Source organism: Cavia porcellus, unplaced genomic scaffold, assembly GCF_034190915.1.
Source record: "Cavia porcellus strain 051 isolate PalLab524CR breed Dunkin Hartley unplaced genomic scaffold, mCavPor4.1 scaffold_5, whole genome shotgun sequence".
NCBI classification, from domain to species: Eukaryota; Metazoa; Chordata; class Mammalia; order Rodentia; family Caviidae; genus Cavia; species Cavia porcellus.
The window spans coordinates 35,105,223-35,130,136 of NW_026947488.1; the positions used below are offsets into that span (position 1 = coordinate 35,105,223).

A 24,914-nucleotide genomic window follows, 5' to 3' on the forward strand; every position below is an offset into this window, starting at 1 on the left:
CAATGACTGCGTCCCCAGCGTGATCTGAATCAGACCATGTGAACAGGACACCCACAAGAATCTGCGAGAGATAAAGATTTCAAACACAATAGTACCTGCTTCCCCTCCTTATTAATCTGGAACTATTCCATGCCTGGGCTGCTCTGTTTCACAGAAGATGCTAACAGGCCTGGAGGTACAGAGAAGTTGAAGAACTTGTTTGCAGTCTGTGGGGTGCACAGGAGAGTGGGACTCCCAGCTTCCTGATGGGAGAAGGGAGAATTCTGAGTCTGCTCCCTTTGCAGGACTTTTTTTTAGTAACTTCTACTGGAACCCGCTGTGTGGCCAGCCTCATCCTCAAGGAAACCTGAGAACATGTCAGGTTGGTCATGTCGTTAATCCTCAGAATCACCCAGGGGCAGATGGTGGAGAGAAGTTAGGCAGGCAGATCCCAAGACTGGTTCACTGGCTTGAAAGCAAACCTGACACTAGCAAGGAAGCCTTGGTGACAGGAGCCAGCCTGGACCTGTCAAAGCAGGGTGCATCAGCTCTCTAGGTGACCGGTCACTAATGTGTCCTTCTGGGCTCCTTAACCAGGGTGGGTGAGCCCCACGGCTCCTATTTTGCTGATGGCCTACTGGGAAATTTAGAGAGGGGAGTAAAATAATGGCATCTCCATGGGCACCCCAGATATTGAGCTTTTTGCTTGGTTCAGTCGTGAAAGTAGATATATAGGTCATCTGGACACTGCTGGCTTGGTGCCCTTCTGCAGGTGAATGGATGAATAAGCCATGGAGCACTCACATAGCTCAATAAGAATGCTGAAAACATGCATTATCAAGCCACAAAAGACATGGAGGAAACCTGAATACATACTGCCAAGTGACAGGAGCCAATCTGAGAAGAAAACAGACTAATTCCAATTGCGTGACACGGGGGAGGCAGAACTATGGAGATCTTGGGGGGGGGCACAGACAATTTTTAGGGCAGGGAAGTTACTCCATGATCTCAAAATGTGGGCACCTGCCTTATACAGTTGTCAAGACCCCCAGGACAAAAGACCAAACGTGAACCCCAGTGTGCAGTCTGGGCCTGGTAGATAACGGTGTCGGCATAAATCCATCCGTTCTAACAAACACGCTGCTCCTGGCGGAGCTGCCGACATCAGCCGAGGCACTGTGTGCTGTGAAGCGGTAGTGGTGAAAGGGTCTCTGGGAAATCTGTGTACCTTCTGCTCAATTTGTTATGAACCGGAAACTCCTCGGATAGTGAATTCTATTGAAGAAAGCTTACTGGTTTAAAATAACAAGAATTTTAATGATCTCAGAGTCTAGGAATTAGGAATTGGGAGTGGCTGAGTTGGGAGGTTTTGGATCAATGGCCTTCATAAACTGTTGGTCAAAATGTGGGTAGGCTGCATCTGCCTGAAACCTTGAAGGACAATGGAGGGGCTGTGCTAGCCAAGGCAGCCACTCCCATGGGTGGGAAACCAATGCTGGCTAGCATGGCAGGCTCAACACCATACTGCGGGACCCACTAAGTAGCTGCCTGGAGACCTAACAACAAGGCATATGTGATCCAGGAAGCACAGCTAGAAGCTTGAGCACATGCAGGGGCCTAACCTTTGAGGTCACACACTGTCCGTTCTACAGTATCCTGCTGGCTACACAGGCCAGCCAGCATGTGAGGGGACAGAAGGGAACAAGGACAAGGATTCTTGGAGGCTACTGGGGGCTGACACCACAGGGGGTTTCTCATGTGTGAACCAACACATTCCCTGGAAGACTTGCATGAAGACTTTCATCCTGCTGCAGATGGAGCGTTATGATTCAAAGGGAAAACAAACCCTGAGAGCGATACTCACAAAGTCAGACTGGGTCCTTTGCACCTCCAGAGCAGTGGGGATGGCTGGCTTGGTGATGTGCAGGTAGTGGTAGGCCCCAGGAAGGATGCCCCCTGGAGGAGAGGACAAAGTTTATACATTTGGAATGAGTTGCTGAGGAGGCAAGGGACAGAGTTGGCATTTTCAGCAGGGGGCAAACAGCTGTCTCCAATGCATGTGCTCCTCAGACTTTCCCAGCACAGCATGGTTAACTGCCACTCCTTGGGGTGGTTGTGCTTTGTGTAATCAAATCAATGTGCAGGCAACATCACACTCACAAAAGAGCTGCTTGTGCCCTGAAATGTGCCAAGCTAACCTGATGTGTCCTGGGACTCCCCACAGCTCCTAACACTGAGCCCGCCTTCCAAACCAGATCAAGACCTCCAGAGGCCTTTGGCGTTGAGCACAATCCCATCCCCCTCATACCTCCAGTGCATGACCCAAATATAAAACATTGAACTTTATATACAGCAACTCAACAAAAGTCTTTGCTCAGTGCTTTAGAAAACTGTCACTATCAAATTCTAAATTTTCTGAGCTGTTTCCAAGCCCACACCTATCTCTAACACCCCTCCTTCCCACTGCTCTGGATGGCTAGAGGCTGCTCTGTGGCCCCTTGGAAGTAAATATACAACTGTGTAAAAGTGTGTGCTTTTCTGGCTGGAACATCTATAATCTTCAACAACACTGTTTTTAAAGGTCAAGGAGTCCTAGCTTGCTTATCACATTACCTCCCTGGGGGTCAACAAGCCTGAGCAGGTGAAAGTGAAGTGTTTTACAGCTGCAAAGGACAGGCATTCATTCACTCAGATAGCATTAAAGACCTGTGCTTCTGGGGAATCTGTCAGAGAAACCCTCCAGGGAAGGCCTGAACTGTTTCTAGTCTACTTCTTTGTCAGTGGGACCACAGGAAGTGGCCTAAGACAAATGCTCAAGATGCAAAGGGCCCTAACAGCGATCATGCTGAGATCCTAATGAATGCCCCAGAAGTGACATGTGTCCCTCTTCTATCTTGGAGCAACTGTCTGGGAGACTATGGAGCCCACACCATGCCTAAGAGAACCAGGGCGGCCACTGTGAGTGCTGGCCAGACCCAGCCCATGGTGTCACGGAGGGAGGGAGTGGCTGCTCATGTACCTTGGATCTTGGCTCCCTTGTACATGGGGATGAGGCGGTCCAGGTCAGCTGGTGGCTCCATCACAGGCTCAAGGGTTGGATCGAAGAGATTGAGCATGGTGGCCGCCAGCTGAAAGCCCACTTCTTTGGAACTGAAGTTGCTGTGAGTCCAGTCATTGGCATAGTATCTGTTAGAGAATTTGGTGAGAGGGCCGGCGGCCCTGATGGCGATGTCGTTGGTGTGGAAGTTGGTGTCAATCACAAGTCGGCCATCATAGACAAGACACGCGTCGTTCAAGGCTTTGAAAGTCTCATAGTCCACGTTCTTCTCACAGAAGCTGAAGAACATCTAGGAAGGGAACAATCATAGCATGATTCCGTGATGCTTCATTCACCTGCTCAAAAGCAGGATTCATCTCTAGGGTTATTTAAGAAGTAATCATAAGTTAGTTAATAAATGACTGTGAATTACTTATCATTTTGTAGCTTTAAAAACCTACTAAAAATGTGTCACAATTTTGTTATATGTGTGTGAGGAAATTCCAGAGTTGATCCCATCTTTAATGTGAAAATCTGGAAGTTCTCTCCTGAACTACGGAACATACCATTGGTGTCCATTTCCTCCACTTTCATTTAATATTGCATGTGAGGTCCTGGTCACTAGAGCTGAGCAACTAGGGAAAATGAAAAGTCTAAATATCAGATAATACATACAACTGCCACCATTTACGTGTAGTTCATGCATCTACAAGCAGCTACCAAAATAAAAAAGTGAAGTTAGCAAAGGCTTAGATTATAACATTTATATACAAAATCAATTGCATTTTGTACAGCATCAGTGATTGATTGAAAATTAAACAATCCATCTATAATAAATTAAATTTTAATTAAATAAAATTTAAACAATCTATAATAGCTCAGAACTACACAAAAGAAGATATACAAATGACCAAAAAGTATATGAGAAGATGCCCAACACCACTAACCACATTAGGAAAGCACAAATTAAAAACATAATGATACAGCACATCACACTCAGGAGAAAGGCTGACATTAGAAAGACTGACAATACTAAGTGTTGGCTAGAGCAAGGAGCACCTGAAACTCTCAATACATTGCTGGTGGAATGCAAAAGAGTACAGCTATTTTGGAGAGCAGTAGGTAGCTTTTTAAAGACGCAAACATCAACCTATCACGTGACCTAGTCATTTTTTGGGGGATACAGTAAAAGAATGAAGATATATGTTTATTCAAAAACAGGTTAAAGAATATGGATAGCAAACAAATGAACAAATAAAATGCGATACAGCCACATAATAAAATATTACTCAGCATTGAAAAAGGAATGAACTATTGATACACAGAACTGTATGAAACCTCAAAAATCACTATGCTGAGTAAAAGAAGCCAAATGAAAACATAGGGCACAGTGTGTGATTCTGGTTATAAAAACCATCATTAGCAGTTACATACACCATCTGCTTTAGATTCCCATTAACCATCTGCTTTAGATTCCTATGGCTACTCTAGTAAAGTGCCACACAGCGGGGAGCTGCAAATCACAGACATGCATTCTCTCATGGTCTGGAGGCTGGAAGTTGGGATCAAGGTATGGTCAGGACCATGCTTCCTGCCAAGGCTCCACGGAAGGAACTAGACCGTGACTGGCTCTGGTGGCTACTGGCAATCCTTGCCTTTCAGTGACTTATGCTGCCATCACTATAACCTCTGCCTCTGGCTTTGCATGGCTGCTTCCTGGTCAGCACATCTCTCTCCAGAGAAAGACACCGGTCACTGGATGGAGGGTAGACTCTGACCCAGTATGGCCTTCTCTCTACTGATCACATCTGCAAAGACCCTACTTCCATGTTAGCCCCAGTCACCAGTACTGAGGGACCCACAACAACATCACCACTGTCCAGAAGCAAATTCACGCCACTAAAGGCCACCCAACATCCCAAGGGGGCTGACATCCCCATCCCTCCTTTTCCATTCCTCATCTCTCACTAGTACCAAGTGCTAGACAGATGGTGAAAGAAAGAAAGACAGAAATTTAAGCTGCTCTGGATCAGGGCAACGAAGAGCATTTGCAAGATACTTTGCCATGATTCTGATTTTAATCTGAACATGAAGCCAAGGTTGGGCAGAGAAACCAGTGAGGTTTGGGGAGATTTTCCTGGGTACATGCTTCCTTCCAGGAGTTCCCTGGGATGAATTGGGCAAGTTTCCAGGATCAACATTTTGGAGGGGAAAAGTGAGGCAAGAGCATTTTGGTTTTTCTATTCTTAAATAGGAATTACAATGACATGCATGTATAGACACTTTTAGAATGAAATGGATTTCTCTTTTTCACTGCTATCTCCTATGACACCTATGACAATACCTGAGATCTATCTATTTGGTGTTCAATAAATGTTCACAAAGTAGAGGCAGAAACTAATGTACTAAGGAGTAAAATACAAAATCCCCATGGCCCTTGGGCAGTGACAGGCCCAGGACAGGGCAGGTCCCCAGAGATGGCTGCCCGCCTCCAACCTCAGACCCCTTCCCTGAAGAAGCGAGGCTAATTCCCTCCCCACTGATCGTGGACCAGTGCAGTGAGTGACCTCCCACAGACATGCCTTTTGAGACCAGGTCATAAAGGGAACACAGTCAGTCTCTCTCTGTGTCTCTGTCTCTGTCTGCATGTCTCTGTCCCTGCGTGGTGTCTCTTTCTCTCCACTTGCCCTTAGAAATAAGCTGCCACACTGCCAGGAAGCCCAGTGCCACAGAGGAACCACTTATAAGGGTTCTGGCTAAAATCAATTTAAGTTGATCTTTATCGACAGCCACTCGAGAGAGTACATACACCTTCTGGAAGGTGCCCCCAACTCCTCCAGCTGACTTCAGCTGCCTCAGAGAGATCTGGCGAGAACTTCCCAGTGGGCCCAGGCAAACCTTCACCTGGAGACATGACAGTAACAAGCACTTGTTGTTCTGCGGCCCTGAGTGGACATTAGCTTGAGGTTCCTCTGGAAGGGTCAGAAAGCAGAACCCCCAATCCAAGACTCTACATTCTCTGCCCAGCAGCTGAGACTCACAGCACACTGCAGCTGGAAAGGCTTGGTGGGTGTGGTGAAGCTGGCGCAGCAGATGGGGTCAGGTTTCAGGCCCTGGTTCCACTGGGCCAGGATGGCATCCTGGAAGGTGGTGACACCGGCTGCCTCCAGTGCCTCCTCCACTGCTCTCTCTACTGAGTAGTTGTTGATGCAGGTGACCGTGGACTTGGACGGAGTGTGCACGAGGTAGATGCAAGTGCCTCTCACACCCAGGTTCAAGAGAGTCTCCACGGTGGTGTAGGCGTCAATCGTATTTCCATAGACAATGACATTCCCTGGAAAACGAGAGAGGAAAATGCTAAGACACACAGTTAAAAAACCAACTTATTAGTCAAACGCTAATAATGCCAAATTGCTCCCTGTAACCCTCTCATTTTTCAGCTGCAGGAAGCCAGCAGTGTTACCTAGCAACAGTGACCAAGATAATTTAGTAAAGAATTGGCACAAAACATCCCACAAAGTAGTCAAGTACTTCTAGCACAGAAGTAGGACATTCATTTATGTTCCTATAATTTGAAAGTTGAAATTATGCTGAATGAAATGGCCTAGAATAAAACCTTTTATCTTGTTTTTGTTCCCCATTTGCCATACTTATTAAGGAAACAAAATTACTAAAGTTTGCCATACTTGCATGTGCTCCCTAAGAGATAAAAGGGCAGTGGTTAAAAAATTTATGCACATCATGTTACTGATATTCTAATCTTTAAAGTCAAACTGGGTCAACTTCAAGGACATTATTTCTTTTTTTAGAACTAAGGGCTAGGACATTCTGCTTCTTGAAAAGTAATTTTATAAAGATTCAAATTGTGAGTTTTAGAATGTAATGTGTCCAGACCTAGCCAGAGGGACTGAAGGGTATTATTTTGCTTAGCAAATATAAAGTCATAAACAATCTTCTGCTGTTATTGTTTTGAGATGTAGTCTTGCTATGTAGTTCAGGCTGGCTGGCCTTGAACTCACTGTGTAGCCCAGGCTCATGACACTCCTGACTCAGTCTCCCAAATGCTGAAATTATAGGTTTGTGCCATTGTACTCAGCTAAGCTAGATTTCTCTCATATAAAAGCATCTTGATGGTAATAATCTCTATTATTTACTTACTTTTAAAAAAATTATAGAATTACAAATGCTATTCCATTAATTCATCCATTCAAAAAATTTTTATTTTAAAGAGAATAAAAGCTATAAAAACAATATAGAATTTCACAAGATGATAGGAAATTAACAATGGTTATTTTGTTGCATATTGTTACCTTGAAAATAATTGTGCAGATTACCAGATATTGGCATGCAAATGATCAAATGATATAAGCACTAACTGTGCCTTATCTCATCCATTTTAAGGTTGGTGACTTTATAAGAAAAGTGTAGTAATGAAATTTTAACATGAGATCATCATTTTTACCTTTTCACAAAGAGAGGATGTGCCATGGACTCGCTTTCCAGGCATGTTGTACCAATTTTACCACTTTGCATCTCTATTACACACTGGTTTGTAAAAAGGATCAAAAGGAATTTTATAGGGCACCCCCCAAATGGAAATGTATTGATTCAATTCGGTGGAATACATTATGCAAAACTCAGTTGCAATCCAAAATTAAAAGGCAGTACAATAGCTCATCTTACTGGCTTGGGAAAAATAGGCCACGCTGACTTTCAAATGGCTTCTCAGAGGGGGACCAGGTCTCAGAGGGGGCCCACACTCTGCTCCTGCTCTGGGCACCCAAGGAGAGCACTGGGCAAGGGGGTGGAGTCCTCTCCTCCACCACAGTAGGGCAAGAGGCCTCTTCCCCATCGGAGCTGTGTGGAACATTCCTGAGCCAGCCTCCATCTTCTTGATTAGAGTCAACACTTTGCTTAAATTTTTGAGGCTCCCACCTGCTGCAACCATGAAGCTTGATTGTCAAAACAGAGCCAGCCTGCCAGGATGGCTCCGCCTGCCCCTCACACTGTCAGAGGTTTGAGGTCTGCTGCTCTCTCAGGATACCCTCGCCAAGATGGGATTCTTTCTCCTGAATGAAGTGCAGGCTGGAGCCCCGTACAACTCTGTGTTAGGTATTTTTCCAGGTTACTTCATGTTTACCGCCAGCAGCAATGCAAGGGACAGCTAATAAATTTTATGAAGTTTCTAAGTTTTAATTTAGAGGTTTACTGATAATTAGCTTAACTTCTGACCAGTCTTCATTCTTATGTAAGTCAGTTGGGAAGTGATGGAAATCACTGTGATAAAAAAGAAAATAAACCTTTAAGGAGGACTAATAGTGGCTCATAGTGTTAGATGAGTTTGGTCCATGGTTACTTGGTCCTAGTGATTTTAGGTCTATGAGGAGATGATTCATCATGGCAGAAAGTGTGTGGTGGGGGGAGAATAAAAGGAGAGAAGGGGCCCAGACTCCATTTCCCCTTCAAGAGCACTTGCCCAGGAACCTAGTTTCCTCTCACCAGGTCCCAGGTGCTGAAGATTCCAGCATCACCTGAAGTGCCCCAGGCAGAGACCATACCTTTAGCATTAAGACTTTGAGGGATATTTAAGCTATCTTTAGTTTAAAGCAAAGTTCCTTAACAAAAATATGAGACTTTCGTCACTGTAACAGTCAGCTGTTGCCACAATAATGCGGTGTAACAAGTAACCTCAAAATGTCAAACTATATTAAGTGTGTTGTGAGTTAATGCACATCCATGGAAAGCTAGTATTAGGTGCTCTGGCTCTATGCTGGGCTGGGGTCTGCACCAGTATGTGTTTTGTCTTCCTGGACTGAGGCGCAAGGAAGGGCAAGAACAATCACTTACACAATTTCAAAATTCTGCTTGCATCACATCCTCTAGCTCTTTATGCACTACAGCCACATCCATGGTCAAGGACACTCCATCCCACCCACTGTGTCCATGAATATTTGCAGAAGAATAGTCCCCACTATCAGTCATATGTTAAGTAACAGCCTACATAATTCCATCTGGAACTTTCCACTCATACATGCTCTGATTATTTACCTATGTTTCTCTAATCACAAAACATAGTGGGGTCTCATTACAATACTAGTCAATTGGTGAATAAACCAAGACCTTCAGATCATATCATGTCCCTCAACAAATATTGTAAGACACAGTAACAATCTGATGTAACAAGTCTGTCTCTTCTTTTACCAGTTCAATATCCTTCTTTTTAAAGGTTTACTCTCTTTGGGAGATTATTTCTCCTATTATCTTTCTGCAACTGCAAGTTCTTTATACACCATTTCTCACTTTGAAAAGAATTTTTGGACTCAGTTAATGTTTAGCTTGTAACTCTAATATGCCAAGCACAAATTCAGCTTTTATACACAACTCTTTCTTGCTATTATCATCAAACTGGTATTTGGAGCTATTAACAATAGCATTAGCTTCACACTAATGTACATAAATAATTTTTTTCATAATCCAACATCAAAAATATAAGTAAGATAAAAAAATCATAGAGTAACCAGTCTTATTTTGGGAGAAAAAAAATCAGTAGACAAAATCTTGGATTATTCATTTTGGGACAAATCAACCCAGGCATAAAAATATGATTATTTGCATTTATCAAAGTAATGGTCCTAGCATGGATGGGTTGACACGTGGGCTCTAGAAGGTCTCATCACATTTGGGCTGCAGCAGATGGTCCATCCTCCAGCCTGCCGAGGCCCTATAGGCCTAGGTGGTGTCCATCTTTCTGTCTGCTACGATGTAAAAATGGTCTGCACTGCCAAAACTGTCCAGGCTTGATTCATGGCCAGGCAGCGCTGGGAGTGGGGCCTCATGGGAGGTGGTTGGACGAGGCTCTCAGACGGGCCGATGCTATCCTCACGGGAAAGAGCAGCCGTGGCTGCAGTCTACACCCTTTTGCTCCCTTCCACACTTGCCTACTTGCCCTGCCACTTTCTACCATCTGTTGGAATAGCCAAGACCATCATTGGATGTGGTCCAGTCAATCCTGGGTGTCCCAGCTCCAAGAACCAAGTCAAAGTAAACCTCTCCTCTATAGGTGCCCAGTTTTCAGTGCTCTGGTGCAGTAGCAGAGAGCAGACTCAGATATCTTCCCAATGCCCATCACAACCTGTACCCCTGGGCAAGCATCAGGAGCTGATGTGTTTTGGCTATCAGCTCCCTGTCCACGCTTCCTGCATGTCACCTTGAAGCTTCACACAGTGGTGGTACTGCCATCACAGTGGATGGGACAGAAAGCTTTCTGACTGGTCGCACAGGCAAATGGTTAGCATTTATCAGACTGCTGCTCCTAACGCTTCCCCCTTGCTAACAACCAAGTTCTCGTGCCCTCTAAATACCTGGCACAAAATGACTTCAGTCATGCCAGATTTTGCTTGCTAAGTCTTTCTCCTTGGTATTCACTATTAATTTGGCAGTACAGGAAATATCAAGTCACCATATGGGTTGTACACCTGGGCTATAAGATAGAAACATGGTCCCCTAACAGCTTTAGGTCTGGTTTTTAGGTTTTCAGTTTAGCTCACAAAATCCTTCATAATCCCAAATGTAACCAAAATTGTGTGTGCCTACAACAGATTGTAGGTATAAAATAATATTCCTGCCATATTGGTGGCATTTAAACTCGGAAAAAAGAAATCACATCCTTAATGTGTATGTAAGGAAAGGCAGGTGCTGAGCAGATAGGACAGGCTTGTAATTGTGCAGAAGTTGTTAGAATTTTGAGAGCTTGATGGCACTGGGTCTCTTTCAGATCTGATTTTAGGTCGCTCACAGAGCTTTCGTATATTTTATGTGGAAGCTGGCTGTTGTATGACTCTCATGCCACAATCATGAGGTCAATTTTGGCTGAATCCAGGCTGGAATGGAACAGAGAAAGAAAGGTGGTCAGAGAGAAAGAACAGGGAGAACTTCAGAGAAACAGACTTTCATTACTCCTGGCATAAGAACTTAGAAGTAGAGCACAGAAAGTGGCGGTAAAAAGTGCAGAGGGGACAAGCCAAGGGAAGTGAATTAAGACCAGAACAGGGGACCCCAGCTGGCCTACATCAAGGGGGTTGTAGGGCTGACAACAGCGTGCCTACCTGCATGGGTGGTGGCTGGGTAGGCTCTGTTAGCACAGAACACCCTGATGGCCACAGAGGAACTGAGACAGCTCCCATTGGAGTGGGGCCCACGACATGTGCTCCTTGGTGGCACCTACTACAAGCCAGAAAACTTCATCCACTTAAAAATGCATTAGATCAATGTATCCAGCAGCTGGTGCCTTACAATGCAAAGGAACCTTGGAGATTTTCAGAAGGCTCCAAAGCGTTGAGGGCCACAAAAACCACCTTGATATCTGCAGGTAGGGATGGGAGAGCCCCGTGTGCCAGGGGAGTCCTCTATATGCCAGTCTCCCACTAAAAGGCTCTCATCGCTCTGTCCTTCCTAGCTTGGCTCATTTAGTGGCTAAAGAATGACCACTCTGTGCATTTGACCCAAGTGGCAGAGGCAGGGGGTGGCAGCTGACAAATGACAGCAAAGGATGAGCGCACTGTGGCAAGCATGGAGCAGAGGATGATGGGTCATAAACACAGCAGTTCCCATGGATGCCTGTTGGGAGCCGCGTCTGTGATAGCTCGCCTTGCGCGGCGGACGTGCGGCCTGTGGTAAAGAGCAAAGCCTGAGGTAGATTACCCCTCCCATCGAATATGTTAGCTTCCTGCTTACCGCGTAAACAACCCGCTCAACAATATAGTCTGCCTGGCAACTGATGATGTTAGCCAATCAGCTTGCCTTGCTTACTTTAACATGATTGGACACTGTACCCGTATATATACCGGTGCCACCCCTGGGCGGAAGAAGAAGCCAGGTAGAAGCCCAGAAGTAAAAGCCCAAAAGGAGCCGCGGAGAGCGGACCGGTAGAGGCTTTGGGGCAGACTGAAGCACAAAAGGAGCCGCGGGGAGCGGACCAGAGGAGGCTTCAGCTGGGAGAACCCAGGGCAGGCTGTACGGAGAAGGAAAATAAAAAGAAAAGGTTGTCCACTACCAGACTTTGTCGTGTGTCCTTCCTGCCGGCCGGGAGCGGACATCGACATTTGGAGGCCCGCCCGGGGACTGATCACCCCCGAGACGTGGAAGTGGACAACGCTCCAGTACAGAGCTGCGAGACAGGTGAGTTGGGGATAAGCCTGGGCTCTGGGTGGCGCGCACCTACAGGGCTATTAGACTCCCCTCAGGCTCACGCGTAAGTGGCGGATTCCTTGGGCCTCACGCGGTGAGTAACATATTAAAAGATGGGAAACATGTTAGGTAGCAACACTAAGAGCGAGGGTGGTTGTGGAGAAAGCTCTCAAGAGCTTACAAAAGTACGCAGGGTATCTGAGCAGGCCCAGTCAGGGAGCTCCCGAGAGGGGTCCGTCAAGGGGAACAAGGATGCTAAGGAGGAGGACGGGGCTCTAGCCTCGGAGTCGTCTGACTCCGAGGACGAGGGAAAGTTGAATGGCAAGGAGGCCAAAGAGACCAGCTGTCAGGAGCCTAAATCGCTCAATAAGGAGTCGCAGGGTTCTTTTCCAGCGTTGCCCCGCGAATTGCGCTCTGCTCAACCTGGTCTGCGGAGGAGTAGAGAGCTCCTGAGCGCTCCCCGGCGCGAGAGGGAGGCGAAGCCTTCCGCCCCACCTTGGGGGCCGTTTCCGGAGGCGATTCCTCGCCACGAGGCGGCCGCCTGGGAGCTCTCTCCCCTTTCGCCAGAACAGGAAGTGATGCACGGGCCCCCATTTTCCGCCCAATCACGGCCGCTGTCTTATGCTCCGCCGCCGGCGGGTCGGTATTTTTACAGGCGGCTTTGGCAGGGGGGACGCTTGTCTCATGAGGTACATCCACCTGGGATAGATAGTGGCCCCTACGGGATATTTCCTGTACAAGTAGCTATGGGCCAGGGACGCAATGTATGGGAGCCTTTTGAGATAAAGCAGATTAGAGAACTTAAAAATGCAGTTACAACCTTTGGGCCGACTGCGCCTTACACCATTGCCATGCTGGAGAATCTGTCTTCTGGGCCCCTCACCCCCGTGGACTGGATTCAGCTGGCAAAGGCGTGTCTGCCCTCGGGCAGTTACCTGGATTGGCAAGCCTGGTACGCAGAGTTCTCTGCAGAGCAGGCTGAGAGAAACGCCAATCGGGGAAACCGGGGGTGGAACAAGGAAATGCTTATGGGAGAAGGTCGGCACGCTGATGACCAGACCCAGTTCCCCGGCGCTGTCTATGAACAAATCAATGCCATAGGGCTCCGCGCCTGGAAACAGGTAAGTGGTGCCGGAACAGCCTCCTTGTGTCTTTCAAAAATAATTCAGGGTACCACAGAGCCATTTGTTGACTTTGTGGCCCGAATGCAAGATGCTGCCGATAAGATATTTCCTGATCCGGGAGTGGCTCAACCGCTGGTAAGACAGCTGATTTTTGAGCAATGTACAAAGGAGTGCAAGGCAGCGATAGCTCCTCATAAGAACAAGGACCTCAACGCCTGGATTAGGATATGCAGAGAGATAGGGGGCCGCTCTCCAACTCGGGAGTGGCTGCTCTCCTGGCCGCGGCTGTACAGCAGAGGGGACCTCGCGGGTTAGAAGGGGAATGTAAGGCTAAAGGGTGTTTTGCCTGCGGGGAGCCAGGACACATTAAACGTCATTGCCCAAACAATGCAGATGCTAGGCCTCGCCCTAGGAATGAAGAACCATATGTTTGTGGGCGATGCAAAAAGGGATCACACAAAGCTGAGGAGTGTAGGTCGGTCTTTGATGCTCAGGGCAACCGTATTTGTGGACAAGATGCTAGAGAGCCAAAAAACGGCCAGAGGGGGCCCCCTTCACAGGCGGGCCCCCGCCCCAGAGACAGGACAGCTCAGGATGGCAGCCTTCAACAAGGGCCACCCCTGGGTCAGCAGGTGTGGACCTCAGTGTCGCCTCCAGACTTATACAGAAGGTCACCATTAGGATGGATGGCGTTAGGACCCTAAATGACATGCAAAAGCTATTGGGAGACATTAATTGGATTAGGCCATATTTACATATACCCAATTCAGATCTCAAACCCCTGTTCGACCTTCTGAAGGGAGACCCAGATATAGCCTCCCACAGGAGGCTCACTCCTGAGGCAAGAGCTGCCTTACAGAGAGTGGAAAAAGCCTTAGGTGGGGCTACCTTACACAGAATTGAACCAGGGCGACCCTTTGATGTCTGTTTGCTACAGACTAGTCTACAGCCTACAGCGGTGATTTGGCAGAAAGGACCACTACTGTGGATACACCCTAAGGTCTCACCTGCAAAAGTCATAGAGCATTACCCGGAGGCAGTCGCTTCATTGGCCCTTGAAGCACATGATAGAGCTGTCCAACATTTTGGCTCAGGACCACAAGCCATCCGAGTACCCTATACCGTCAGCCAGATCAAGACCCTGGCTGCCTGCATAGATACCTGGGCCATTCTGAGATGTGTTTTCCATGGGGATATAAACAATCAATACCCTAAAGACCCTATCTTGTCATTTGTCACTCAGCACCCTATAATTTTTCCAAAGGTTACTGCCTCTGAGCCATTAGTCCTAGCAACTACAATATACACAGATGGCTCCAAGACGGGGATAGGCGCCTATGTGATCCTAGGCAAGCCCCCGGTTACCATACAATTTAAACCAGATCAGCCTCAGGTGGTAGAACTGCAGATCGTTAAAATGATTCTTGAACGGTTCTCAGAAGCCATTAACATTGTCTCCGATTCTAGGTATGTGGTCAATGCTATGCAAGTGCTTGAGACTGCCAGTTTAATTAGATCCACTTCCACAGTGGCTGGACTGTTCCTGTCTATCCAGACATTGCTTCAGAACAGACACCATAAGGTCTTCACCACCCACATAAGAGCACATACATCCCTGCCGGGGCCTATGGCACAGGGGAATGCGGCTGCTGACACTGCCACTCGCCCGTTATGGATTTTTACCTTACTAACACCAATCGAGTGAGCCCGTGCCTTCCATGATAAGTTTCATGTTAATGCCAGGACACTAGCAAACCATTTCCATGTTTCTAGAGCAGATGCACGAGATATCGTGCGACTATGTGACTCCTGTGCCACATACAAACCTGCCATACCGATGGGAGTAAACCCTCGAGGTTTGATCCCTGGTGATGTTTGGCAGATGGACATCACACATATACAGGAGTTTGGGACTCTTAAATATGTTCATGTTTCCACAGACACCTGTTCTCACGTCATATTCGCAACAGCAGAAACAGGTAAAAAAGTGTCTAATGTGATCAATCATTGCCTGGCAGCTTGGGCCGCATGGGGCAAACCAAAAATATTAAAAACTGATAATGGACCAGCCTATATAGGCAAAGCCTTCAATGAGTTCTGCAAAATGATGGAGGTTCAATTAAAACATGGTATCCCATACAATCCCCAAGGTCAAGGAATCATTGAGAGGGCTCATAGAAGCCTCAAAGAAATTTTACAAAAACAAAAAGGGGGAGTAGGCCAAGGCCTGGCCCCAAAGGCACGATTATCCATGGCACTATTCACACACAATTTTTTAAATTTAAATAATGATAATCGCTCCCCAGCTGTGGAGCACTGCAACCCTTCCCCCAACCATAAAGGGTGGGTGAAGTGGAAAGATGTCCTGACAGGACAATGGATGGGCCCGGATCCAGTGGTCAGCTGGAACCGAGGCGCGGTTTGTGTTTTCCCACAGGAACCGGGACGAGAACCACTGTGGATACCGGAGAGACTGACACGGGCAACAAAGCCCTCGACTGAAGATCAGACCTGCCCTACTGGAGATCCATCACAGACCAACCAATAAGATGAATAGAAATAGCGGTAGCCCGAAATGGACAAGAAGATCCTCAGACATATGCATGGCTTGCTCAATTGGCCCACGACCGAGTCTAGATATGGCGGGCATCCCTCATTCTCCTCCATAAGGTGACAATACACAGCAGGGTAGGTGAGTCAATGACGGGTAAGAGCGTGCCTCCCCAGCACGACTCGACCTAAGCCAGGCCCTACCCCATCCTGCACGTAAGCCGCTGGACTGTTAGATGCTGCCCAGGTCTAAATTTCTCTCCGAGGGGATTTCTTTACGGAGAGGAAATGAGTGCAAGCTTGTGTGCATCCAGGTTCCGTCCAGTTTGTGCCTGGCCCTAGAAAAAGGACGAGGGCCTCAGGGCCTTGGCAGACCATGGCATGGCCAACCAGGGTCTAAGCCAAGGACCTACGGTGGACCTACACATAGGGCATAAGCCTCTGCACCCAGTCCAGGAAGGGCTACGATGCGCACATTCATAAAAAATAAAATAGGGGGAGATGTTGGGAGCCGCGTCTGTGATAGCTCACCTTGCGCGGCGGACGTGCGGCCTGTGGTAAAGAGCAAAGCCTGAGGTAGATTACCCCTCCCATCGAATATGTTAGCTTCCTGCTTACCGCGTAAACAACCCGCTCAACAATATAGTCTGCCTGGCAACTGATGATGTTAGCCAATCAGCTTGCCTTGCTTACTTTAACATGATTGGACACTGTACCCGTATATATACCGGTGCCACCCCTGGGCGGAAGAAGAAGCCAGGTAGAAGCCCAGAAGTAAAAGCCCAAAAGGAGCCGCGGGGAGCGGACCAGAGGAGGCTTCAGCTGGGAGAACCCAGGGCAGGCTGTACGGAGAAGGAAAATAAAAAGAAAAGGTTGTCCACTACCAGACTTTGTCGTGTGTCCTTCCTGCCGGCCGGGAGCGGACATCGACAGATGCCAACCCTGCTGTCCCTTGGAGGGAGAAACTGATATGTTAGGCAGGTCACAAATCTGGAATGAGAAGTGGGGGTGAAGGAGGACTGCCGAGGGCCTGGGACTGCGTGAGACTGAGGGAACACAGTCGTTCTCTCTGCAGCAAAGGTGCCCTCAGGAGGAAGGAGGGCCTGGTGCCAATAGGATGAGGGGACACAGTGGGACACAAGTATGCCAGTGTGGGCCCCATCTCAGGCCAGACAGTGGACAGTCACCAGCTCCCTGGTGTGGAAGGAAAGTGGGTTTTGCCCTCTGACACACACTGTATGATGGGGAGAGAGTAGTGCTGCCAGCAGCAGCTAAGTAAGATGATGGCTTTGGTAGATCAGTTACAGGAGGTCCCCAGGCTCAGGGGGGTAGAGTCACATTCACAGGGTGGGCAGACATCCTGCTCCCTGCAGGGAGGAAAAAACAGTTAGTTGTAGGACTCACCAATATTTAAGGGTAAAATCAGTTTATAGAAATGAAAAGCAAAATAGATCTCTGTTACATTCAAGAAATAAAATGGTGGGATTTTTTTTGGGGGGGGAGGCTTAATCTTTAAAGTAATGGAGCAACTATTTATCTTTGTTTTTTGTTTTTTGAGACAGGGTCTTGATATGCACCACAGACTGGCCTCAGATTCTTGGTGATTCTCCTGTCTCAGCCTCCCAAGTACTGAGATTCCGGGCACAATCGGGTACCACACCCAGCTCTAGAGCAACGCTTTTAAGAAATTACTTTCAAAGATACTCTATTCTTTTAACTGATTGCTTTAACTTCTAAACACTGGGAAAATGTGTTTGCTGCTGCCTCATGGTTTCATCCCAAACCCTGCAGACGAAAGATCCTTTAAGGAGAAAAGCAGGACTTGGAAAGAAGGCGAGGATTTAATGACCCAGAGGTCTGGTCATGAAATTAGATCTCAAGAATATCGGAAAAAGAGTTGAAGATTTATGCATGCAGTTATTCATGTGAACTTTTCTTCACAGTGATTATACTCTTATGGTCAGCAGAAACAAAAATTGTAGACCAGATTTTGTAGTTTGTGTATTTCAGGTATCGCTCTGCGCATTCATCTAGTCTGCTGTATTTCAACAAATAGCTCTGCTTTCACCACTTCAAAAGTGACACAAGTGCTTACACATGACTGCATTCATCTTCAAGATGGGTTTTCTTATTCTATCCAGGAAACTGCACACAGAGTGGTTGGGTAATGAGTTCAAAGCCACACAGCAAGTGGGTGAACTGGGCCGCACTCGGCCCCAGGGGGTCTGGATTCAGAACCTGCCCTCACAATACCATGGCACATTTGTAGATGGGTCTGAAACATATCATCAAGTACTCTGATTGGCCTGTTAGCCAGATCAATATTTTTAGCATGTGACTAGAAAGGGAAAGACTTTGAGACAGAGATCGTAAGATTAAGTACAACCTCAACACTTAAAAGACACCAGGCCTACAGAGAATTCTCACTGCACTCTCTATGTGTCAAAGCCTGAAATTTCCATGACCCAGTCCTGACCCTCTCTGCTCTGTCAAATAAAAAGGGGGACAAAACTCATGCACTGGAATGTTAGTGTTTAGCTTTTAATATGCAAGCTAAGGATGAAAATAATTGATCCGTTGAGCTATTAAGATGGTTTCATATTTTTACATTACTTTAACTCTACTTTTCATTTTCATGGAAAGTACAGTGGTAACAGGAGGTGAATTTCAATTCATTCAGTTAATGCCATCAACTTCGGGCTCCCATGTCTCAGGCCTCTGGGTCCCCAGATCCCAGCTGATCCTTGGGTTCTGTGTGGCACAGCAGGTGGGTGGGAGCATGTGACATTGCTGTTTAGAGGGCCTTACAGCATTGAGCCTAGGATGCCATGTAATTCAGCCTGGGCCAATGACCTGTGTTCCCTTGCAGACACATAAGCCAGTGAGGCGACATTACACTTGGGGCTGCAGTTGCGCAATTCCAGCAGCCAGAGCTCAGAGGAAAGGCCTCCTCCTCTAGGGACATCCCTTACGCCTACCAGCAACTGTGTCCTCCAGAACGATCTGTCCACTGCCTTTCTGTCCCTGGACACCCTGGGCTCTGCGTGGCTCCTGATAGACAGGTATGCATCACAGCTACTCCCCGTATCCCACTCACCACCATTCAGAAAGCGGGGATCAGCACTGAGAGAACGCTCATGGAAATGTCACCCTTTCCACTGGCATCTTCAGGGCGACACGAAGAAGATTTGGGTTTCCTCCGTCACGACCGACTCTGGGTTCCTGGCTTCAAATCCCCCTGTAGCATAGCTGACTTGGAAACAAGTTAGTTGTGGTCATGCCCAAGGACCACAAAGTGGGACTGGTGACAGCTCCCAGCCATCACCTATGTCCATGGCCACTCCACTGTCATTGGCCACTGCCATTCCCAGGACCTGCACTGACCTGCATTCTCTGCTGACCTAGACACTGCAGACAGGAGAATGACTCCCTAAAGCCACAGAGCCACCCTGTCCTTCTCCCCTCACCTGTTCCTCATTTCCTAAAAGGGACTAGTTAAACGTGGACTTGGGATGCTCCCTGTCCTCTGCCTTCACCCCCACTCTGTCCCTTAGAGACCTGGTGCCCAGCCTGGGAGCTGGCCTATCATGTTTGGAAACGATTCAGACATCCCAAGCTCTCTCTTTTGGCTTTGCCTGCCCTCACTCCTGCTCTCTGCAAAGCCATCTGCAAACCTCATGATCTCCAGGGCTGTCTAGGAGGCCACCATGCTTTGGAGTGGCTGCCTGGCCCAGAGTGCATGGGTTTCCACCCTCTCTGTGAAGACCAATGTCTGCAACTCTGCTGGGAGCCAAATGGTGGGGCCAGGGCTGGCACTGTGGAGAACCCCATCTGTGTGGAGCAGAAATCCATGTGTGCAGTGGGGACCATACTGCAGTTCCCAGGCTGCAGGTGACACAACCCAAGACCTCAGGGGAGGCCTGTGATCGTGGGGATGGCCACACAACTCCTCATTTCACAACCTACTTGTTTGACAACTGTTCGGATTTAGGGCCCATCATTGTGTACATGTGTGTGTGCAGTTCTGTGTATTTGTTTTGATAGAACCTCAGGGTCTTTTTTTTTTTTTGGCACAGCACACCTTGTTTGTACAGTACTGTAATTTCTGCTGATTATACAGTATTGTAGTTTTATGTTCTATCATACAGCACAGTGCTGCAGGTAAAGAGTTGTACAATAACAGCAAAGTCATCAGGAGGGGAGTTCCTTTGACCGTTTCTTTGTTCTGAGTGTTGTAATGTACATAGCACATACAACTCCTCATTAATGACCAACTCACTTAACCACCAGGGGCAGGATTGGAACTTGGGCTTCAAACAAGGAACCTCTGTCTGGTTTTACCTAAGCCTATGTGGCTATGACAAACTCTCCCTTTTCGCTTAATGTGACACTTGGGGCTTCTCTCCTGCCTATCTGAATTGTGACTGTCATTGTTTGACAACTTTGAAGCCATTATTAGATAAAATAAGGGTTACTGGACAGGAGCCTTGGGATACAACAGTTGATCATATAACCAAGATAGTGACTGAGTAGGAGGCAGGTGGTGTGTATAGTGTGGACACAACAGACAAAGGAATCATTGGGGCTCTGTTCTAGGTGGGTCAGTGAGAGGTTTCACTATGACCCTGGGGCAGCTGCCACTTAAAACCACAGCCTGGTCATTCCTGGAAGGAGACCCCAATGCTTCTTGCTTTGTGATTTCTCTGCTGCCAGCTTCAGCCTCAGGAGTGTAGAGGCCTCGTGTTGGTTAAGATGTTCCATTGTCCCAGCAGCTAAACACCAAGTCAAGCTTAGGGCACCACATGCTACAGGACTGCGTGTAGCCCCAAGCCACCATGGGGGACATTTCCATGAGCGTTCACCTTTGCTCTTTCAGGGCTGATCCCCACTTTTAGGAGTCAAAGTTGCATTTGGACTCTGGGCCCAGGGAGATGCTGATGACGTGCCGTAAATTCTGTGAATAAAGTAGAGTTTGGCGCATGCTGCTAATTACCTATTTTTGTAAGCTCTGTAAAGTTTAGTGAGTACACAGCCACGCCACTCATGTACATATTGCTCCTGGCTGCTTCCTTGCTATGTGGGCAGAGATGAATAGTTCTGACTGACACTGGATGGCCTAGAACTTGACAGTAAAATTTGCTGGCCTCCTGGGTTAGATTCCTCAGGATTAGAGAACTGTTTAAGGTTACACAGGTCAAGGGTGGTTATTAAAGAATGAAGCAATGCTGAAGCAGGTGTAAGCATACACAGATGCAAAACCAAAAGCACCACCAAGTGGGATTTGGACATGGGAAGACTTCATGGCAGTGTCAGGTCTGGCCTGCTGTACACAGTGATCTCCCACCACTGCCACATGCCCAGGACCCAGAGGGTTCTGTGGCCGATTTCTGCCCCACCTGTCAGACACTCGATACCTCTGCAAACATAGAAAGCTCTCCCTGAACCTTTTATTAGACCAGTGTATCCTTGAATCCAAGAACTTGACAAGGAAACAGAAAAACTACAGGTCCATCTCGTGTATGAATTTAGAGGCAAATGGCCTATAAAGCATTAGCAAATGGAATCCAGCAATTTATTGAATGCCCCTCGATACCCACTCAAAATTAGTAACTTTTTTTTTTTGATACAAGGTCCTGCTATGCAGTCTAGGTTGACCTTGAATTTACTGGGTAGCTCAGGACAGGCTCCAACCTGCCATCCTGCTGTCTCAGCCTTAGCAAGTACTGGGATTATAGGCGTGCATCACTGTGCATGGTTTAAAATCAGTGACTTTTAACACTCTAAATCCATGGACTTGGCAAAAACTTTGGTGAGTCTAAATTATCTACCAGAAATCAGAAGAAACTATACTTAATCCTAACACATTGTGTTAAAGACTGCAATTAAATTATATTTGAATAAATACATAATATACATGAGTATCTTTAAGTTTTGCATATTGGTGCCTCCCTTCTGCTCCCTTAGTGGTACACACTGGAGGCCAGGATTAGAACTCAGCTCCAGCTATGGATGCTGGTAGGACTCAGCTAGGTCTGTGACACCCACATTCCTGTTGTCTTGGGTGGAGCAAGGAGTTGGTGGCACAAGTCTCCTGCAAATACCCAATACTCAGGCTCTGTGTGAAGCCTGCAGGGCAGCTGGGCCCTGTTCTGCCGGCAGAGCCTGGCAGTGTCACAGAAATCCCAGCCTGTGGAGGACCCTGCTGCATGGAGGCACGGGCATCCATGCTTGAAATTTACTTTCCTGTTCTGATTCAGAAAGTGGTACGTGACTGACTTTGCGTGCAGCTGGAAAGACCTGACGGCCTGGGCATCCATGCTCGAGAGGTTTACTTTCCCGTTCTGATTCAGAAAGTGGTATGCAACTGACTTTGTGTGCAGCGGGAAAGACCTGACCGCACAGGCAACAGCGAGAGCTAGAACAATGGGCTGGGAAGAGAAGAAAAGAGCCCTTCTGACGCAGCCTTCCTTCCCTTCCTCGGGCCTTTCAGCTGCACAAAAGGAGACATATTTTCCATATAATTGCTAAACATGTTTGCTTATTAAATTATTCTTTAATTAGTTAATGATTTTAGCCATGCTTTGCTCTTCGGATATTCATTTTGTGTAATAAAATAATTATAGATAATTAAACTATCTCAAGCCTTTTTCTTTCCCCCAGCAAACATTCTGGGTATCCAAAAATGACAACAAGTTGTAAATTAATCTGGAAAACAAAGCATGACAGATGAATGATTTGGTTGGAATTAATTAGGCACTAATTATATACTGGAACTAGATGAAGAATGAGACTCATTATAAACATGAAGCACTGCCCTGAGAGACTCGCTCCCCACACCCTTACCTTCTGTAGCAATGGAGTTTCTCCGGATCCAAGTCAGGGCCTTCATGCAGTCATCCTCATCATTGAGTGTGAACAGATTGCAGGGTACTTGTCCCGAGTAATGCATCTTGCTGCTGGTGGGGATCTCTCGGTTTGTGGGGTGCTGGCTGATGTCAGCGCCTGTCGGACATGGGACCTGTGGAAGGTCACAGAGGACGCTGGGCTCAGTGGTCACAGGGGAAGCTCTGATACAGTTTTTAAAAAAGACAAAGGGTATGCACAGCAATGTGCACTGCAGGTGTGTCTGTCTCTGTCCCCAGAGTCCCCGAATCAGGTGTCCTTGGAGGAAGGCGGAACGATCACTTAGAGACCATTGCCTAATGGACTCGATTTGTTTCCCTGATGCTGGGTAAAACGTTATCCCAGAATTGAGTGGAATAGAGTGGCCGTGTGCTGGGCTCACAGATTCTGTAGGTTAGTAATTCAGACAGCTGCAAGTTTGGGGACAGTTTGTTTCTGTTCCTCAGGGTCTGGGAAGCAAAGGCTGAGAGCGATCTGACAGTCAGACAGTGAACTGTCTGCAGATCAGCGACCTCAGCCTTTTCTTTCCCCTGGAGGATGTGCTGAGCATCTGAAGTTCAGCGAGATGCCCTTTTCTCACCAGCAGGCCATGCTGGTTGTGGTCTGAGACCCCTCACATATGGCCTCTCCTGTGGGGCCACAGCTTCTTGATCACATGGTGGCTAGGCTGGGAGGAGCAGGGTAAATATCCCAACAGAGAGCCAGCTATGACTCTCCGACCTCATCCTGGAAGCTGCATGGTGCCTCGACCACCAGGTTCCATCACAGAGGTGGCTGCAGAGCTCTGCCTGGAACGGGGGCATTAGACCATAGCACGGAAGCAGCCACAGATCTGGAGTCTCCGTGGCCACATTCAGTGACAACAAACCGGCCACAGAAGTGCCACCTTGGGATGAGATTCAAGCATGCAGAGGAGCAGGCAAGAAAATGCCAGAGGATAGAGCATTATTTACTTATGGAATTACAAACTCGTTTTTCACTGTCAGAAAAATGTTCTCTCCCTCCCCACACAGAGTCCTTCCAAGTGTGGCTTCTCCTTTCTTTTGACTCAGACATGACAGAAAGTTTCCTTTTCTTTTCTTATAAGGAAAGCAGCAGTGGTGTCACAGGTCAGGATGCTGACTGGCCCTTGTCCCCTGTGTCAAGGACACTGCAACAATCCAGACAACCTGTGTCCTGGCCAATGAGTCCTGCGAAGAGCCTGAGCCCAGGATGGCCCAGAAATGTCAGGTCCTCAGGTTTTTATAGCATCATGTGACTTCCTATTGTCTTGGTTCAGATGAAAATCAGACACCATCAGGAAAGCCAAGTGACAGCACAATGGCCACTGGGCCACTTCAGTACCCTTCAATTTGCCATCAACAATGGGATTTGGAAGCAGATGAGTTGCGCACAAAGAGTGAGACAGGCCACTGGAGGCCTGGATGGAGGAGGCCTGGGGTCTGCCAGACAGGCAGGGTTCCAGCACCAGGTTGACAAACATCCTGTTGCATAAGTGACCTGGGCTTCAGCTCATTCAGTCTCCCCACCTGCTCAAGTGGGGACAAAGATGCCACCAACCCTGGTGTGAGAGTGGGGTTACACCAGGAAAGACACAGTTAGCTCACGGTTAACACTCAGTGCCACTTGGTACCTTTGTGGCCCCGATGAGAATAACGAGGACAGCGTGAACCTGGCTGCTGTTCCTCGGAGCAGACTTTCAGACGAGTGTCTGTGACCCATCCTGGCACACATCACATCTTGAAGTAATGGGCCCATGATGTCTGCATGGTCATCATGAATTCTGGTCTTTGCTCTTTCTCCAGTTTTACTTTGCCGAGTGTTAATGCAGCTGCTTTTTCTCATAGAGTGTGAGTTTGTCTGACAGAGCCTTTTACTGTGTGCTTTTAACTATCTGTCTATTCTTAAATTTTTGGCATCATTTTGATTGGGTATTTCTCTTGCATTTTTATTTTAGTGTAAAAACAGCTTTATGTGAAATTATGACATTCACTATTGTGGCTTGTGTTTTTTTCCTTTATCATTGTCTTAAGTAGGGACTCCCAAACATTATATTTCAGCATTGACTCATTTATATTTGGAGGAAAAAGGTTAAAGAATACTTTGAGAGAAGTATAACAAATTCACCATCCAAA

At 47.3% G+C, this 24,914-nt stretch overlaps 1 protein-coding gene across 3 annotated transcripts in view; it reads right to left on the bottom strand.

The window, feature by feature from the left end:
- The window catches only part of Cfap61 (cilia and flagella associated protein 61), a 262,922-nt gene that overhangs the window by 48,701 nt on the left and 189,307 nt on the right, over positions 1–24,914 (bottom strand). For all 3 annotated transcript variants that reach the window (XM_063248629.1, XM_063248630.1, XM_063248628.1), the window contains 4 exons: positions 22,720–22,894; positions 6,058–6,350; positions 2,999–3,326; positions 1,844–1,935 (listed from right to left, as the gene is read on the bottom strand). In XM_063248629.1, the coding sequence (XP_063104699.1) occupies positions 1,844–1,935; positions 2,999–3,326; positions 6,058–6,350; positions 22,720–22,894 (888 nt within the window). The remainder of the gene's footprint in view (positions 1–1,843; positions 1,936–2,998; positions 3,327–6,057; positions 6,351–22,719; positions 22,895–24,914) is intronic.